This window comes from Hylaeus anthracinus, unplaced genomic scaffold, assembly GCF_026225885.1.
Source record: "Hylaeus anthracinus isolate JK02 unplaced genomic scaffold, UHH_iyHylAnth1.0_haploid 11982, whole genome shotgun sequence".
NCBI classification, from domain to species: domain Eukaryota; kingdom Metazoa; phylum Arthropoda; class Insecta; order Hymenoptera; family Colletidae; genus Hylaeus; species Hylaeus anthracinus.
The window spans coordinates 12,072,663-12,091,460 of NW_026534330.1; the positions used below are offsets into that span (position 1 = coordinate 12,072,663).

General features: G+C 33.5%; 2 protein-coding genes across 8 annotated transcripts in view; both read left to right on the forward strand.

The window, feature by feature from the left end:
• LOC128886098 (putative glycerol kinase 5) overlaps positions 1 to 4,774 on the forward strand; it is a 6,074-nt gene extending 1,300 nt beyond the window's left edge. The window contains exons 2-12 of one of the 2 annotated variants that reach the window (XM_054140669.1): positions 971 to 1,064; positions 1,142 to 1,241; positions 1,331 to 1,490; positions 1,869 to 1,983; positions 2,135 to 2,328; positions 2,997 to 3,123; positions 3,236 to 3,340; positions 3,481 to 3,575; positions 3,671 to 3,834; positions 4,037 to 4,170; positions 4,464 to 4,774. In XM_054140669.1, coding sequence (XP_053996644.1) covers positions 971 to 1,064; positions 1,142 to 1,241; positions 1,331 to 1,490; positions 1,869 to 1,983; positions 2,135 to 2,328; positions 2,997 to 3,123; positions 3,236 to 3,340; positions 3,481 to 3,575; positions 3,671 to 3,834; positions 4,037 to 4,170; positions 4,464 to 4,606 — 1,431 coding nt within the window. In that variant the 3' untranslated portion in view covers positions 4,607 to 4,774. Of the gene's footprint in view, positions 1 to 970; positions 1,065 to 1,141; positions 1,242 to 1,314; positions 1,491 to 1,868; positions 1,984 to 2,134; positions 2,329 to 2,996; positions 3,124 to 3,235; positions 3,341 to 3,480; positions 3,576 to 3,670; positions 3,835 to 4,036; positions 4,171 to 4,463 lie in introns of those variants that run through there. The other variant, XM_054140670.1, reaches the window with a different exon arrangement.
• A 4,364-nt stretch (positions 4,775 to 9,138) lies between these two features.
• Positions 9,139 to 18,786, forward strand: LOC128886097 (aldehyde dehydrogenase, dimeric NADP-preferring). 6 transcript variants are annotated; one of them, XM_054140666.1, is made up of 12 exons: positions 12,176 to 12,491; positions 13,355 to 13,392; positions 13,455 to 13,598; positions 13,680 to 13,775; positions 13,874 to 14,095; positions 14,182 to 14,345; positions 14,416 to 14,646; positions 14,735 to 14,935; positions 15,520 to 15,635; positions 16,942 to 17,077; positions 17,151 to 17,304; positions 18,269 to 18,786. In XM_054140666.1, exons 1-12 carry the CDS (start codon positions 12,485 to 12,487, stop codon positions 18,287 to 18,289), a joined length of 1,530 nt encoding a protein of 509 aa, XP_053996641.1. In that variant the 5' UTR covers positions 12,176 to 12,484; the 3' UTR covers positions 18,290 to 18,786. The 6 variants fall into 6 exon arrangements, 5 of the variants coding, with proteins under 5 accessions (XP_053996642.1, XP_053996643.1, XP_053996639.1 ...); XM_054140667.1 differs by lacking the exons at positions 12,176 to 12,491; positions 18,269 to 18,786 and adding an exon at positions 9,139 to 9,272 and having other exon boundaries at positions 17,151 to 17,661; XM_054140668.1 differs by lacking the exons at positions 12,176 to 12,491; positions 18,269 to 18,786 and adding an exon at positions 11,009 to 11,125 and having other exon boundaries at positions 17,151 to 17,661.
• Positions 18,787 to 18,798: the final 12 nt, after the last annotated feature.

Consider the following 18,798-nt stretch of genomic DNA (forward strand, 5'->3'; position numbering starts at 1 on the left):
AACGGTTCTGAAATACTCAATAATTGAATTCTAGAAGTCTATGAACTCCCACTGAAGTAAATAAAATAGTATTAAACAGTGGATCGCGAGGACAATCTTCTGAATCGACTTCCCAATAATTCTTCCACGTGAAACTCGGAACTGCTGCGGTTTCAAACCCGGTGTTTATTTGTTACCGTAATCCACGTTCGCGTGAACCGGTTCTAAACAGCTTCTCGCGTAATATCGTAATTATACGTTATCCGTAGCGAAATATTGACGAGGAACAACAAGTCTACGAGTTAGTGGGTTATTTACACTTGAACGCATTATCTATTAATCCAGTTACGCTTGACACTGAGTTCATCGTACTAATTCGGGCAGAATTAATTCGACCTACAGAGTGTTATTAAACATATATAGGCCACGAATGTGAGAAATACTCAGCGATCAAATGATATATGTAACTGTATGATATATGGTTTAAGTAACGTTTAAGTATCACGAACCAACAGGGAAACATTCATTCATTGACCTTGGCGAAACATGTTTTTTTGGTAATCATCGCTGCATCGATCTCCTGAAAATAATTGTTCAGGGCATTCGAAAATGTTTTGGCATCTTCAGTAAATAAAATTCGTTCATAAAAAGAATGTGTTGTTTTTCTATTTTTTAATTTTGTAATGATTACTGAAGGGGTTAAGGAAATCTGTCTAAATTAAATGATAGGTTTGATATTTTCAAATAAATGTTTCATTATAAATATGTACATGAATAAACTTTACACTTGTATATATTTATAATGAAATATTTCTTTGAAAATATCAAACCTATCATTTGATTTAAACAAATTTCTTTAATAGACGTAGAAATTACGAATATTTATGGGATTGATTGTACATATATACTAGAATCTATCGTAAAGTATAGCTATAAGTTGATGTAATGTTGTTCACGCAATCAAAAACAAGTTTCTTTTCGAAATCTTCAGGTTCAGCTCCTGTATCCCCAACCAGGCCACGTGGAGATAGACCCAGACGAGTTATGGAGGATCATAGTAAAAGTAATCAAGACCACTATAGAAGGTAATATATTTATTCGATAGCTGATCTTAAGGAAACGATCTACGCATTGACCGAAGTTACATGTTCATCAATCACAGACAGCGGAATAAAACCAGAATCCATTGGCTGCCTCGGAATATCCACGCAACGAGGAAGTTTCACAACGTGGAACACGAAGGATGGGAGACACTATCACAAGTCAGTACAGACCCTCTTTGTTCTCCCTGCTATGCGTTTAATTTTAATATCAGCCTTTCATGTCAATGACCAGTTGTCGTGTATTTCAGCTTCATAACGTGGAAAGATCTCCGCGCTGACGATATGGTGAAAGAATGGAACTCCTCCGCGACAATGAAAGGGCTGCGATTAGGGTCGCAGATTTTGTACACGCTCTCCAGGAGGAAACGATTCCTGGCTGCGAGTGTTTTTAAATTCATGAACACGCAGGTTCGTTTCCTTAGATACCTTGTTCGCGTATACTTAGAACTTGGGAATATTGAGGAATCGGTTACGAAACACTCTTGAATTTCTTTACGAAAGATGTAATGACCTACAAGCTTATGACCTTGGATATCAATTATTTCATTTCATTTCATGATTTATCGACGCGTTCGTCTGGTACATGGCAGTCTAAAAACCATCATGGTTTGAATAAAAAACAATTGAGCTACACAGTAATGTAAAAGTATGTAAAAGTAACTTGATTTTTTTATTTACACTATTACGATTCTTAAATTTTCTTTTCCTTAATCATTTCGAAACCACTCGAGTACTTTGATTTCCGTGCTGTTTATTTTCAATCGTTTATTTTACACTGAAATTTAGATGTCTCTGAGGTTATTATGGGCCCTGCAACACGTGGCAGGTTTACAGGAGGCAGCGAACAATGGAAATGCAGTTTTCGGAGGGGTTGATTGCTGGCTTTTGTATAAACTTACCGGTACGAAACCAAACATGTTAAAAAAAAAAAAAAAACAACCACGTTATTCATCATACGTGAATGAAATTGTATAACCAGATCGTCGCGTTCAACGTCGACAGGAAGGACATTCTGCTGAGCAATTGTTTTCTGCAATGTGTTTTCTTCATAGGGAAGCACGTGACGGACATCTCAAGCGCATCAGCAACCGGAATTTACGATCCATTCACGATGACCTGGTCCAATATAATAATAAACCTGCTGAAACTCCCGCATAATATCTTTCCTGAAGTGGTGGACACAACTGGAGATTTTGGGGTGACTCCAAAGGAAATATTCGGTGTCGAAATCCCGATACTTTGCTCGGTAAATTCTTCCATAATTACTTTAATACGTTGACTCCTAGACCTAGTACACTTGAAAATTTCCTCTGCGATTAAATTTTGTTTATAGACTATTGGAAACTGGGCAATCAAACATTTATCGTAGTATTTATTTTTGTGACTTCGTCGAAATTCGAGAATTTCGTTCGAATTTATTTTCATTAATAGTTAACTTTGAGATTTAATTTTATTACTCATGGTTGACATGGCGATGAAATTTATTTTCTTTAACAGTTAACTTTCAGAATTAATTTTATTACATATGGGTGACATGGCGATCAACGTGTTAATGTGTCGTTACTTTTATTTTAACCTGTTTACAATAGAAGATTGTTAAATAATGCAATGTTCTGTAGTATCAAATATGGAATACCTTTTTTTCTGACGAAAATTTATTTATTTATTTATTTATTTATTTATTTATTGCTTTTAAACCGAATATGGTTTATATAACATATACGTTACATGAACATATTGCTTAACATCTTAATGCGCCTTTTTTTACATAGATTAACTTAAAACTAGTTTGTATAGCGTCTGTATGCTTACATTATTTTAATGAAATGAAATGAAATAATAATAATAATTATTATTTAATCTAAATTTGACGAGAATATTATTTGACTCTGACGAGAATCTTATTTAAAGTAGATGGCAGATCAGTGTGCGTCGCTGTTTGGTTCAGGATGCACGGAGCCAGGAGATTTGAAGATTACCATGGGGACAGGGACATTTTTGAATGTTAACACGGGAACAAAGGCGCACGCTTCTATCACAGGTAATTATACACCAACTACAATCTACCTAAGAATATATCTACCTAGGAATAAAATTCCTGAACCATCTGCTTCATCGCGCATCTTATTACATTCTTTCCCATTTTTCAACAGGTTTATATCCTGTAATCGGATGGAGAATTCGCGATGAACTGGTGTATGTAGTAGAGGGTGCATCGAACGACACTGGAGTCCTCGTGGAATGGGCTAAAAAGATTGGTAACTGTATTAATCGTACAGCAAACGCAGAGTAGTTCTCTTAATAATGAAAATAAAATTAACAGATGGATTGTTTTTTAATAAAATTCAATGTATGTTTCCCGACAAGCCTCGAATTTTAAAGACGCAGTTTGTTTCAGGCATCATTACCGATCCTTCTGAGACTTCGAGCATAGCAAGCGCCTTGAACGATTCCGATGGAGTATACTTTGTGCCAGCTTTCAGTGGACTGCAAGTACGTTTAGTTAAAATGATCGTTTAGTGAAATGATTGAAAAGAGAATTCTTCCGCCGAGTATAATTCACATAACATGTCATGACCTTTTTACAGGCTCCTATCAATGATTACTCTGCAGCTACTGGGTTCGTCGGGATAAAACTCACGACAGAGAAGGGTCACATCGTTCGGTCCTTGCTGGAAAGTATCGTCTACAGGATATTGCTCCTTTACGAGTCCCTCTGCGATGAAACTTGTTTCACGTATCGCAAAATACGGTCAGAATGGAGCATTTTCTAAAAATACAATTTCAGCAGCTTATCGAAGTCGTTGTTTATTCAACGGGAATAAATAAAAGATCAAACTTCAAAAAGATTTATTCCTCCGATCCTGTTCAAGTTTAATGAATACAGTCTGTCAATGAAATATGTATGAAGCCATGTCTCGATCGCGTAATTATTATTTTGTATTATTCCCCAGAGTCGATGGCGGAGTGTCCACGAATGATTTTGTACTACAATTGCTAGCAGATCTTACAGGTCTCGATGTGGAGCGCGCAACCAGCACGGAATTGTCTATTTTAGGAGTGACTTTTCTCGCTGGTTTACAATGCGGTATGCAAATTTGCTTCGTTCTATTCTTAACACGCGACGAGACACAATAGCGTTCTCGCGACAAAAAGCGTTCTCGCGACAAAAAGCGTTCTCGCGACAAAAAGCATTCTCGCCAAGAACATTTTCGTACAATAAAAATCAACCAGAGTTCGACAAAATTTTGACAAACATAATATTAAGAAAAAATTGTTATTAGCACACATGCTAATCGACCATGAGTTGACATTGACAGACAACTGTGGCTATAGTGTTTCTCGTTACCCCATAATATCGATATTCCCATTTTCTTGCAGGTGTTTGGAAAGACAGAGAGGAGGTCCTCAAACTCCGTAAAGTCGAAACGATATTCAAATCAAACGAGGAGAATCGACAGCGATACCAGCCAATAATCGCTGAATGGAAACGAGCCGTCGAACGGCTCAGTCAGTGGTACTAAGAACCAACCGCACCAAAATGTACCAGTCAGGACGTAATTTGCCAGCTAAACAGAACACGTATAAATACCATTGTGCCATAGTTAAGACTCGTTGATAATGTTTGTCACTTTTATACGTCGCGCATTCCGTAACCACTGTAAATAAAGATAATTGACTTTTAAGAAAGATCAAGGAGACGTTTATTCCGCTTCAAAACACCAGATCATATAGTTGTTATGTAAAAATGATACTCGTCCTGACAAAATACGTGCATACACGGTCTGTCTAAAAAGAATCCGAACTTTTGCTATTAAAAGAAAAAAGTACAAGTAAAGTTTTTACATACACGTTTATTTACTCAAAAAAATCTCCCTCTGCGTCAATACAGCGTGTAGACCGCCTAATTAACATTTCGAAGGACCTTTGCAGCTCCTGTTTTGGTAGCCCGTTTAGTACGACGGTTACAGCGGCCTGAATCTCCGAAATGTTGCTATAATGTGTCCCTTTCATTGGAATTTTCAATTTTGAGAAAAGAAAATAATCGCAAGGAAACAGATCAGGCGAGTAGCGTGAATGATCCAAGGTAACAATGCCAATTCCAATGAAAGGGACACATTATAGCAACATTTCGGAGATTCAGGCCGCTGTAACCGCCCCATTAAACGGGCTACCAAAAAAAGGGGCTACAAAGGTCCTTCGAAATGTTAATTACGCGGTCTACACGCTGTATTGACGCAGAAGGACACGATTTGGAAAGTGCGCGGTTGAAAGATCGTTGTGAATACGTACGTTATCTTTTCGTTTAATCAAAAGCGTCTTTTATGGTAGGTGGAGGGGGCAATTATGAAACGGTTAAAGTACTTTTCATCTCAAGTTTTGTGTCACTTGGACAGTTTTAGGATAGCTTGAATGTCCTTGGAACCATCTGGAACAACAACGTTCAAGGTGACAGAGGAATAGATGATCTATTCAAATTGACAGTTCGGTAGAAGCACATAAGAAAATTGAACGTTCTGGAAGAGGGACACATTGTGCGTGTGCATTTGGATTCCTATTAAAATTGCAATCACTTCATCGATTTTCATCGTAATACGATGGTTCAACCCCATAGTTAGAAGTTTCAGTTTTCTGACGTGGTGAACTTGCGAAAATTTTCAATGGAGAACCGAACGGTGAAACGGTCTATTTCTCCTTTATTAATAAACAAAATCTACTGTTATCCGATATTTAATCCGACCTAATGTAATAGCAATCTGTCCAAAGAGAAAATCGAAACGTTTTAATTGCTGTCATAAGCCATCGTTTATTTATAGAAATAGATACACGTGTAATTATTTCAATTGAGCTAAATAACGTTGATAGAGATTACGCAGGAAACTTTCTCGGTTACGGGTACAACACGTCCACTTGCGCAGAATAATTGAAACACACATGCAAGAAGGCTCGATCTCGACCTTAGGAGAAAGTTAGATGAAAGTCAATGGAGCACGAGAGTTAGAGAGAATTCAGGGAAACGATACAGACAAATGGGTATGACGGAAACGAAAGTGTAGTGAAACCACCGCGAGCAAACGACAATACGTTTCGGTTTATGATCCTTAATTGCTGCAGGTTTTTCTTTCGAACAAGTTATTTAATTTTATATCAGCTTCGTAAGCACAGATCATTTAAATTTATTTGCATTCGTCGAAAAACGACGCATCACAAAAATCACGCGTAATAATTACCTTTCCTCGATTTAAATATTATTCAAATTTCAAGATCATTCATCTTCAGATATTACTCACAGTTGTTACACACCTAAATAGATGTAAAGAATGCTTCAACTCGAAGACTACTCGATCTAAATAAGTTCAAATCTGCTTTCACTAATCAGTAAAACATCGCTAACCATTATGTAACAAAAGTTCACGATGTAACAATTATATTTACCCAATTTGAATACTATTCAAACTTCAAGATCATTTATCTTCGAACATTGCTCACAGTTGTGACACATCTAGATGAATGTAAAGAATGCTTCAACTCGAAGACTGCCGGATCCCAATTTAAGTTCAAATCAGCCCCAAACAATCAGCAAAACACCGGTAACCATCATGTAACAAAAGACAATAGAGTGTTCGCTGCTTCTATGTAAATAAACGCGACCCCGACATTTTTGACTCGATGCATAAGTTATGGTGAACTTCCTCCCCTTCCCCGCTGGCTGTTTCCGCTCAGGTCGCTTCTAAAATTGAGTCAATCGCCGTTCGATATCCAGTCGGTACGATCTACGTTGCTTCACGTCGACGACTGTGCTGTGCTTTAAAACCCACCGCTCTTATAAACCTGATTTGAACTTACAGCAATTGTGAATACGCGTGATCTCTAGTGATAGAATTCAAAAATCAAAATGGTGAGTGGCGGTTCATCTCTGCGGAATGAAGTGAATCATTCTTTATCCCATCGTTGAAATCTCTACGCGCCTGACTAAAAACACTTCAAAAAAGTGTTAAAAATGCTAAGGAAATATCGCGCATTTATATATTTCAATTTAAGCAATCGTAACTGGAACAAATTGCAATTGTTAATGTGATTGTCTGTATTTCCATCCATTATCGAGCATGGCAACATAATTACTTTGTTATGAAACTTCCTGGAGGAAATCATTTAAATTGCTATTAGAGTACGTAAATGCAGTGGCGGGTATAGACTCATTGAAATCTCAAGCCGAGATAACTAATAACACAATGGTAGAAAACTTTGGACCTTTTCGTGAAGAGAAATTAAAACAATTGCTCGTATGTTTTATGTACACTTACAAGTGCATTTTACAAGTATAGATATACTTCGAGAAATATTATATTAGAGACCTATATGTTTACGAATGGTAATTGTTGGGTAAGGGTGTCCTGACTAACAGGAATAAGTCAACTATTTAGTATTAATTGTATTTTACTATTAATTACATGTAACTTTTATTCAATTTATCGTGTTTACTGCTCGACATACGAGATAGAACTAAAGCACGTGTCTTATTCGCGGTGACCCGCCGGTACATATGTACGGGCACAATAACATACACACATTCATACAGCGCACATACCTGGGCTTGGTATACATTGTCACACTTAACAGTAATCATATTAAGGAATTTTTAAATGGCAGCTCTTTGGAGCCCTTTCTGCATGAGAAATCGAAGCTTCGTTAAGTCACGTTACATCCTTTTCTACATAAATGCCACGCTCTGCAAAATAGTGAGACAGACTGGTTCTAGTCAGGTAAACATAATTACATTCCTCTGGCATACCTGCGGGTTCTGAGGACATAAACAAGCCCATCTACGTTTGATGTCATCGCTAATGAAGCACACCGTGCTCGAAACTGCAGGATTCTTCGGAAAAAGTGACGCGACGTTTGCACTATGCGCTGAATTATAGTATCGAGTAGAGACTTGTAGTTATTCTAATAACTCAATGGCGGCAAACTTTGGACTTTTTTGCGAAAAGAAATTTAAAAAATTGCTCGTATCCTTTGTGTGGGTTTACAAGTGCGTTTGACAAGTGTAGATATACGTATCCGATTAAAATTATTAAGCATCATACAGTGGTGATTATGCGCGCCAATCACGCTGCATTGACGCACATTAAAGCGACGCCCGACGTAGAGAAAAACATACAAAAAAAAGTTTCATTGACTTAGATGACTTATAGCCCCGTCCGCATAGTGTTGTCGATTCTGACAACATATAGTTAACTTGCACGACTAGTCTTGCTGATTCATTACCATTTTTCATGAGAGGGCAAATGATACCATCTTGATGAAACCAATCTGTTTATGTTTACATCAACACACACTTGAAGATTAATGATACAAGATTCGTTTCTGATTTGCATAGAGCAATGTTTTCCAAATTATGTGTCTCATCTTGTGTGTAATTCATCTTTCTTAATTGAAACAAAATTAAATAGGAATATAATTGTAATATAATTGTAATATAATTGTAAATAGGAATATAATTGTAATATAATTGTAGAAATAGAATATAATTGTTGAGGAATTTCCAGTTCGTCTATAGATGTCATACGTAGTTGGATTTATAAATCGATAGATCATCTGAAGTGTTGACTGATGGATTTTTTCCTTTTCGTGTAAATGCATATTGATTGTACCAGCTGGTAATGATTCTTTAACGACACATTAAAAGAAATATTCCTATGTAGTAATCATAACATCCACGAAGTGCATTCTTGGTTGTTTATCGTATAATGGATCTCGTTAAAAGGTGACCAGGTGAAAGGAAGCATTGAATTACATTTGCCTGTAGGAATGGGAATTGCTGTTTAAAGATAAGCGGTGGAACAAAAATGACAATTGGGTTCTTTCAGGAAACCCTTAGTATATTAATAAACGAATAGAACGGATACACCATAAGTTTTCATGTCAAGAAGTCATGAATATTTCTGTGAAGCAATTGGTTTAGCCAGGGGTGCAACAAACTTTGCTTTAAAAACATGAGAGTTTGAAAATAATAACAGAAAATTGTCATGCGCGAAAATAAATAACAAAAATTGCATTTACAGACGGAAGTAGTTATTGACATACCAGAGGGAAAGCAAGTGCCGTCGCCGACAGAAGAAAATAACGAGGACCCAAAAAATTGTCGAATCGATATTCAGCCAGATCTGTCGAACGACGATGAATCGGGTGAGTGAATTTAATAATACGCAATTGCATCTTGAAACGATCACTGTGCCTCTATTTATGAAAATAAAAATGTTGAAGGAATTAAAGAGTGACTGGTGCAAAAAGTAAAGATACGACGAAAGTTTTATTTGTCAGTTAGAGATAACGATAACCAATCCAGCTTAATCATATTTGTTTGATAGGTCGATTGTTATGTAATCGCGAGTCTCTACTTGACCCATTACACTACACTTGACCATTATCCATCGTTGCTTTAGATGAAATCGCCTTAGTGGACCACGAGTTAATTAATTTAGCTGTCGTCAATACGTAAATCCTAAATCGATGTTCACTTTGAAACTTCAAATTGAATGTTTCGCAACTTCTAGACGCTGTATTCTATTCGATAAATATTTCACGCTAGGTCGCCCCCTCTTCTTAAGAACTCCTGGAGACGGAACAGGTTGACTATACCAGATAGGGTAGTCATAAAAACCAGTTGAAAATGTTCGATGAAATTAGTATGTAATCGGAGTACATTCGTACAAGGTTTAGAAAAGAGACTATAGCAGAGTTTGCTAAACAGAAGTGATCTTTGATATCCTTACAAAGAAAAAAAGAAGCAGGAAAAGTTCAACTTATAATAAATGTAATACGTCTCGTGTGTGTATATTTGTTTAAAAAGTAAAAAGAATAATTTTTAATCATTTTCAACTAAAAACAAAATAGGACTTGTGTTTTATAGGGCCTTAATGCGTTATCAATATTAAAAAATGCCACCCTCGATCGATCATGTGAAGATTAACGTAGAACCTTCGCCAAAAGTGTATGATAATATTTGCGGTACGAATTGTTGAAGATACAGTGTTTTTACTGAATCGTGCATTTTTGTAATACCTTTTTTTTAGCACTGTGAACGTGAATGTTTGCAACTTGTAATGCGTAGTTTTAATAGATGCACATTGAGCACTGATTGAAAAAACCAAAATCTACCAGAAAACATTAACTGAATTATTTTTGGTATCAAAGACTATGACAGCCAAGCTGGTTCATCTTGTAATAAAGACTACTTTTTGCTGGTTCCTCGTTCCGATCAACATCGTATAGTAAAACAATAAAAAATAATCACACCGACAACGTACCTGACACTTCGAGAGACTTGTATTTATCGATAATGAGCCTTCAGAAACTAGTTTAAAATTTTCATATACAATGACGTCGACTTATATCACTGGCAGTATTACAAAACATTGAATCTCAATGTACGTTATTGCTTTCATGTGTCCAATAAGTATAATAAACTCCCTTTGTTTTCTTTCTTTTTACGCGATCCTAAATTACGAAACAAAAAATGCAATTTTAGTTTTAGCCAACTAAAAACTTTAACATTTCCCATTGTATCTCCATAAGAATATTATCAATGAATTGATTAGATTTCTTTTGATAAAAATATTTATAAATTCCTACTTCTTCGTATATATTACTTTAAATTTGAAAACCGGATATAAATTTCAAATGAAAGATTTGAATTATACCGCCGTTACACTGTGGATAAAAATTGTAATTAATTAAATTAAAGACTGTTTCCAGAATAAATAAAATTTTAATTGTTCGCAGATAAGTTGCTATGCTTTGATTTTATTAATTATTTATTATTTAAATAAAATGTTACCCACTGTGTAACAGTGTTGCTTGCTGAGTATGTTACCGATTCGAGTCATAAATTTATTTAGTGCTGCCATCTGCAAAGATCCACAGGAAAAAACTTCTTTACCAGTTAAGATGAGTATAAAGTAAACAGAAATTGCAGTATTTCTTCCTTACTTTATCAGTGTCATTTCAGTCTTTTTCCGCCTTTTTCTGGAGTAAGTGCTGTAAGTAAGATCTGTGCCTCGTCAACTAAATGGTGTCATTAATCGCCCCAAATTATTATTCTTTTCCGGCTTACTATCATTTGTAATGTTTGTATTGGTTATCAAATATTCTACTTCCTCAGCTCCTCTTATTAACGCATTGTTTCTTTTTAAATTTTAACAAATAATCTCACACTTATAAAAACTATTACTCTTATTTTTACTCTTGTATTTAATTACCTTTCATGTTAACATTCTTACATTCATAATGAACAGTATATACCATAACAATTGTTATGGTATGTGTATATTAATATACATATAATTATACCGGCTGTGGCCGGACAGGTGGTACAATCGAGCAGTGATACTACATGTAAGAATAAGTTGCAAAAAAGGAATAACAATTTTTCGTTCGATGTTTCGTTTTCGAGAAAATCGAGTTTGAAAATTTTATCCAGTACGCGTGCACTGTACCGCCTCTAGGTTTAGATATGTATTATAAATAAGAAATGTTAATGTATGGATAATACTTTTATTAATTTTATTGACATTTCTAACGTTAATCACATAACATTTTTTAATAAACTATTTAAAGTGCTGTCTTTGTTGACGCGTTCATATCATTGCCTTATTAGTCTAGTGCACGCATACTGGATAGAATTCTCAAACTTGATTTTCTCGAAAACGAAACGTCGCACGAAAAAATGTTACTTCTTTTTTTCGACTTATTTTTACATGTAGTATCACCCTCTGCTCGGTTGTACCACACATCGGGCCACGCCTTGCATATCGTAAGTGTATGTAAAATTTGCGATATGGAATATCATTTTTCAGATAGTTGCGCGTGTATGATTCATTAATATTTTAAAAAATTTTCAAAGTTAAGCATGTGAAAATAATTCTTGTTATTATTTCTATAACACTCTGTCACGATCTATCAAATATAACTAAAAAGCTTTTAAGAAGCAATCAACTGCAATCAACGTTAATGGTTTCCACGTGAGATTCGTCAGCAATTTTGCACGTCTGAAATTGCTAATTTTCGTTTTGTACGGCTGCGCAGTAAAATAACACCACCTTTGGAAAGACCTGAAAACAGTTGAACGGTTCCTGCATGAAGTAAACATTTGTTACGGAGACGAGTGCAAAGTACATTTATAAGAGATATTTTTTTCACTGAGGACTACACTAGACTCAATAATTCAATACACAATTCTTGAGTCGTTTGGCATTATATTCAAGCAATTCATACATCATTTCATCTGCAAATTCAAATGTGTATAAAATTTCTATGTAATTTCACTAAGGCAATTAGGCATTTCGAACACCTTGTATACCTCTAACAGTTTATTGAATTTTATTGTATAGTATACTACAATGGTAGGTAAGTATCAACATTAAATACTTGCAATTCTTTTTAAATGTTAATCATTTTTTTCCTATGAATATTGTTAATCATCGTAAAAAATGTTATTTATTTCTGTATAATCACAATGGCACCATTTTTTTTTAACATTGTTTCCGTACAAATAACATCGATATTTTATAAATACTTTGTTAACGTTCGATTGCAAGCTACCTAAATTCAGCTGATTGCATAAACATGTGGATTAACTTCATATCCGCAAATTAAGAGAATTAATTATACATTCTGTTTTTACTGCTTTATTTGTTCTGAGTGACACCGCCTGTTCAATATTTATGAGAGTACTTAGTAGCTTAATAATGTATTAAAATAATTCTCTCTTAGTATATTAACAAATTACTCTTTTATATTTGTTAATATTTTATCATTATTTTCCCTACGGTTGATTCATATCAAAAGTTAAAACACTAAACCAAATTGATCATGAATCACTGTCAAATTAAAAGGTTATTTCTTTATCTTCTGTATATGTCTTTTTCATTATTTTTTACTCTTTAAACATTTATAAATACATTCAGTTCATGCTAACCACTTAACCCAAGAAAGTGGCATTACATTACCAATGCGTCTCCCTTAAAGTAATTTGCTTTTGAATTGCACCAAATTTTTTTCCATATTTATTTAATGCTTACATCAATCTTATCTATGCTAATGACTTGATCTTTCACCTAGAAAGTTTGAAAAGTTTGTAAGGAACACAATGATTCTTGTATTACAAGTCAGTCTAATTTATTTATGTATTTAACCTTATTCACTATCACAAGTGATTTTATTGATTTTATACATTTCTTTGAGAATTTGTATGGTTTCTTTTATTTTAGTACAACCTAATGGTAAAATGCCAACAAACAATGCAGATGTAAGTATATTAGTTTTATTTAAATAATATAACTGCACACTTACTACTATCATATTTTCTAGATTGTTGAGAAAGCAAGGAATGCTTTCTATAGTGGCAAAACAAAACCATTAGAATGGAGGATAAAACAGTTGAAACAAATGCTTCGAATGTTAGATGAATGCAAGCCAGAAATTATCTCTGCTCTTCATTCTGACTTACGCAGGGTAAAGTATTTTATTCGTTACTTAGTATTGAAATATTTATCACATTTTATATGTTCATATTGTATACACTCCTATGTTTAGTGCAAATTTGAATCTTATATGTTGGAAATACAAGTTCTAGAAGGAGAGATTAAATATATGATCATGAATATTAAACAATGGGCAGCTACTGAAAAGGTATGCTTCGTATTCATTTTGGGTATAACTGTATAATTTTAGAGCAATTATATGTAGCAATGTAAATATAATAATTGAAATGCATTCTTATGTTTCAGCCTCCAAAAGCAATGGTCAATATACTTGACAAAGTTGAAATTCGAAATGATCCATACGGTGTAGTTCTCATTATAGGTCCATGGAATTACCCTTTACAATTAACTTTAGTTCCCATGTTAGGCGCAATTGCTGCTGGAAATTGTGTTATTCTCAAGCCATCTGAAGTATCTCCTGTTACATCACAACTTCTATCACGAATTATTCCAAAGTATTTAGACACGGTAGATATTGCAATGAAAAATATAGTTTTTCAACTACATTGTCTCTTTCATGATGCGTTTTAAAATATTTTTATTTTATTACATAGGATTGTTTCCACGTTGTACCAGGAGGTGTCCATGAAACAACAGATTTACTCCAACAAAAATTCGATTATATATTTTATACAGGTTCTACTACAGTAGGAAAAATCATTCATCAAGCGGCAAATAAGTTTTTGACGCCTGTTACGTTAGAACTTGGTGGCAAAAGGTATAAGATTAAATTATAATTAAATTATAACTTTAATTACATGGTAATTATTGACCACCTATATTTACAGCCCAGTATATCTAGATAGCACTGCAGATATGACTCTGGCTGCAAAAAGAATCCTTTGGGGCAAATGTATTAATGTAGGCCAAACTTGCATCGCGCCTGACTACGTTCTTTGTACTCCCGAAGTACAAAATAAATTCTTAAAGGAAGCAGAACACATTTTAAAGGAATGGTACGGCGATAATCCTAAGGAAAGTCCAGACTTAGCGCGTATAATTAGCGACAATCACTATCAGTAAGTATAGTTTCATAAGCACTTGTTTCTTATAAATATTTTTAATTTTATACTTTCACATGACTTTTCATTGAACTAATTTTTATAGCCGACTTGTAAAATATTTAAACGGAAATGGTAAAATAGCGTTAGGAGGAAGCTGTGATCCTACCGAAAAATTTATTTCGCCGACGATACTTGTCGATGTTAAACCCACAGATCCCATTATGCAAGAAGAAATATTTGGTCCTCTATTGCCATTTGTAAACGTAAATAATGCTTACGAAGCAATTAACTTCATAAATAGCCGGTAAGTTTTTAATTCAATCAATATTAATATTACAAATATTTTGACACATTTACAGTAGGAGCAATTGTTAGACGATAGTTACAAAATATGAAATTGAACTTACACTTTCTTAAAGTACGTATTTTTATTGAAAATTTGTTCGTACACTTACCACCCTTAGTTGTGCGTACTATTACTCGTTAATAAAGCAAGAATATTTTGTGATTTGAAGTGTAATTGCAAATGACATAACAATTAAATTATACCTGCACAATATTCTGTACATGTCATTGCGATGTAAATTTCCATTGTCCCAAATTATGACTATGCAAATTTTAGGTAAACCTATATTCAACATTTCCATATTAATGATATTGCAGGGTATGCCATGTATTTTTATTTCATGTCATTCTATCCAGCTTCAACTCTAAACATAAGCTAACTAGCATCTGTCTACAGTGCTTAGCATTACTGGACGTCCTAAGCAGTTTATTTTATTCATTTTCGATGCTTGAACTCGAATTTTTTATATACTTATTAATTTACATATCAAACACACATGCAGTACAAAAAAAGAATGCGCGGTGATTTTTTTTTGTATTTAGCGAGAGTCCACTTGTAATGTACATATTTACCAAGGACAAGGGGGTTCAAGAGTTAATAATAAATCAAACTAATAGTGGGAGTGTGGCAGTCAATGAAACAATAATGCAGTTTACTGGTGAGTCAGGATATTAGGTGAAGGTAGATAGCTTAATAATTTATGGATATAATTGGCAAATCTATTTTAATTCCTTATCTAATGGTAGCATCATAGTATGTATTGCCAATTCACATTCTTATTGATAACCATATCATCTTCTTTTGAATAAAAATATGTCCACGTTTAATTACAAAATCAATTACATTATTGTTTGGGTTTTAAATCAATTGGAACTTTCTTCTTCTACAGTTAATTAGTTTTCTCGTAGAGCATGCCTAGGTTTATTCCTGACACTTCTATGGACTTAGGTTGTTGAGTGAAATTTGAATATTGGTTTTCTATTGCATTATTAAATTATGTTGATACACATGATAATTGAAGGTTACGCGTTATAATTATCGCGCTGTAAGGTGATGGTGGCAAATACCGTGATAATGGAATGATTGTTAGCTCTTCGCTTGTATAGCCCACTGCATTCGATACCAGCATAATTATGTATATACGTATAATTTAATCTAGATTGAAGATTTATTATAGTACTCCATCCCACAGTAGAATTTGTTCTCAACTCTTATTTCTTTGAATTTTGAAGAAATATATTCTCTCTTTGAGATCAAGTTACAATTAATCTTGAGTGAGTTGTTATCATATTATATTGATTTTAATGATTTATATATTATTCATATTTTGCACAGGGAAAAACCACTAGCATTGTATATATTTAGCACAGATAATAAAAGTATATCATTATTTCTTGATAATACAAGTAGCGGTGGTACTTGTGTTAATGATTTACTTATGCATGCACAAGGTATTTGGTTTTTCTACTATTTTCTACTTTTTTTTAATGCACTAATGTAGAAAAATGCATGACTTATTCACATACATGATTATTTCTTTTTATAATCATACTTGCAATAAAGAATTAATATCACTCATGATGTACCCCTATCTACTGACTATTTAATGCTCTTAATCCTTCCAAGAACATAACATAATTTTTTATTGACTTTTTATATTCACGAAAATAATCACTATTTCGACGTGTTTCACAACACTCGGTTAATAGTTATTTCTTTGTGAAATAATTTCCGCAATTTTAATATGCAGTTTGCTTGTTTTGGTTTATATTTCGCATCTTTGTTATCCACGCTTTACTTATAAAATCTTAATTTGCCTCTACTGTACATAAAATTTTATAATATTCTATATGCAGGGTATTTGTCTATTGGTGGTAATATTTCAAAAATGTAATCACCGATAGATGAACACTCTGTATAACGGCTACAGAATATCAATTTCACGTAAGATTTTGTTACTTCAGTTGATACTTTACCATTTGGTGGAGTTGGAGCTTCTGGTATAGGTCATTATCATGGAAAATATACTTACGATACGTTTGTGCACAAAAAAGGGTGCCTTATCAAAGATTACAACAAAATAGCAGAAAAGTTGGCATCGTAAGTAACTTTCTCTGAATTTATTTCTAATTGCTACCAGGCCCTCAGTAACGAAGTAATTGGGTGGTTACAGGTGTCGTTATCCACCGTACACAGAGAAAAAATTATCATTCTTAGGAATGCTGACTGCAAAACGACCTGATATACCAGGGATTAAGTATATTCCTCATCTATTAGCATTTGGATTGGGAATTCTCGTCACCTTTGGCGTTACAACCGCTTTAAAGGTATATAAATCGAGACGCATTTGATGCACCATGTAATTTTCATTCGCAACGCCAGATAATATATGTACTAGTTTCGCTTCCGCACAAATTACAGCCGTTGTCGTACTGCACATTGTTGATAAAATTTTGTACTCTGTAATCTTACAATTGAAATAGACTTGTTATATTCGATTTCTGAAAATGTGCTATAACTTTTTTTTATTTTTTATTTATTTTATGTTATCGAATATTACGCACATTTTAACAAGTTAATGTTATGTTAATTGTAACCTGTGGTACAAAGAATTGTAAAGAGTATATTGTATATTTAATACATAATTTAGTTAATTTATTTCAAATATAATTTTTGTTATCATATTCTAGTCGTTGTTTAGTTGAACTCGCTTTTTTAGAGATTTGGCAATATCATTGCCAAACATAGTGACGCGTCCAAGGAGGGTGAAAAGTGGCATTTGCACCCTCTTCCTGTTACAAATAACAATTTTCAGTTCATCCTCCTTGCTAAATTCCTAACCTCGTCACTGACTGAATATATAATCTCGAAGTTAACGATAATTGAAAGTTCATGTACAAATTTTCACGGATTGATAATAGCATAATAAAAGCAATATTTATATAATTTGCTATATAAAACCTCCAATTATCTTAATTTTCCTAATCAATCATATTTAAGTTAATTATTTCAGTCCTAAAAAAGGATAATAGTTAAAAGGTCAGTGTAATACTGTAATTAAGTTAAATAATAACAATTGAATATGAGTAAAATTAATGAGTAGTTTGCTTTCATTATTAACATATATATGATGTACTTCTATACAATACAATAGCTTAAAACTGTCATTATATACAATATCAAATAACACACAACACTGTATATGTTGGCTAACAGAGGTTTGGAATACAGACTAACAAAGTTATTGGCTGGAATATAAACAACTTAATAACAAGAGAATAACTTTTTCAGGCTCAAGAAGAGAATTTGTAGTGGAAGCTTTACATACAGAGAATATATTGTTGCAATATTATAGATTTATGAATGTTATGCACGTATAATTTTTATAGTTGTTTTAATCTTTCTGTATTTATACACAAACTTTTTATATAAATATCACATGAAGGTAACTTTCTTTTATTTTAATATGAAATACTGACGAAAATTGTACTTTTACATCGGGAAAATATTTATTTTTCATTGTAAGCAATTCTAAAATTCAAGCTTCGATAACTAGACTTCTACCGAGACTGTAATAAAATTTATTGGATTATATGTGAATGTTACATAATCTATACAAGATATGTAAAGTAACGTACAAATGTGTTGCCATAGAATTAAATATTTTTTTAAACGAATAAAAACGTGAACATTCCAATGTTTATATTAGAACTATATAGAATTATAAATTTCAATGTACAAGAGTTATACACTGTTTATACAATATTGTAATTAAATTACATACGAAATATAAAATAATGACTTTGGTATTTAATAAATAA

What these genes read in the sequence shown, in the direction of transcription:
- LOC128886097 (XM_054140664.1), top strand. An exon ending in TTAGAACTTGGTGGCAAAAG is followed by an intron (nt 14,346 to 14,415) that starts GTATAAGATTAA and finishes CTATATTTACAG; the next exon opens with CCCAGTATATCTAGATAGCA. An exon ending in ATTAGCGACAATCACTATCA is followed by an intron (nt 14,647 to 14,734) that starts GTAAGTATAGTT and finishes TAATTTTTATAG; the next exon opens with CCGACTTGTAAAATATTTAA.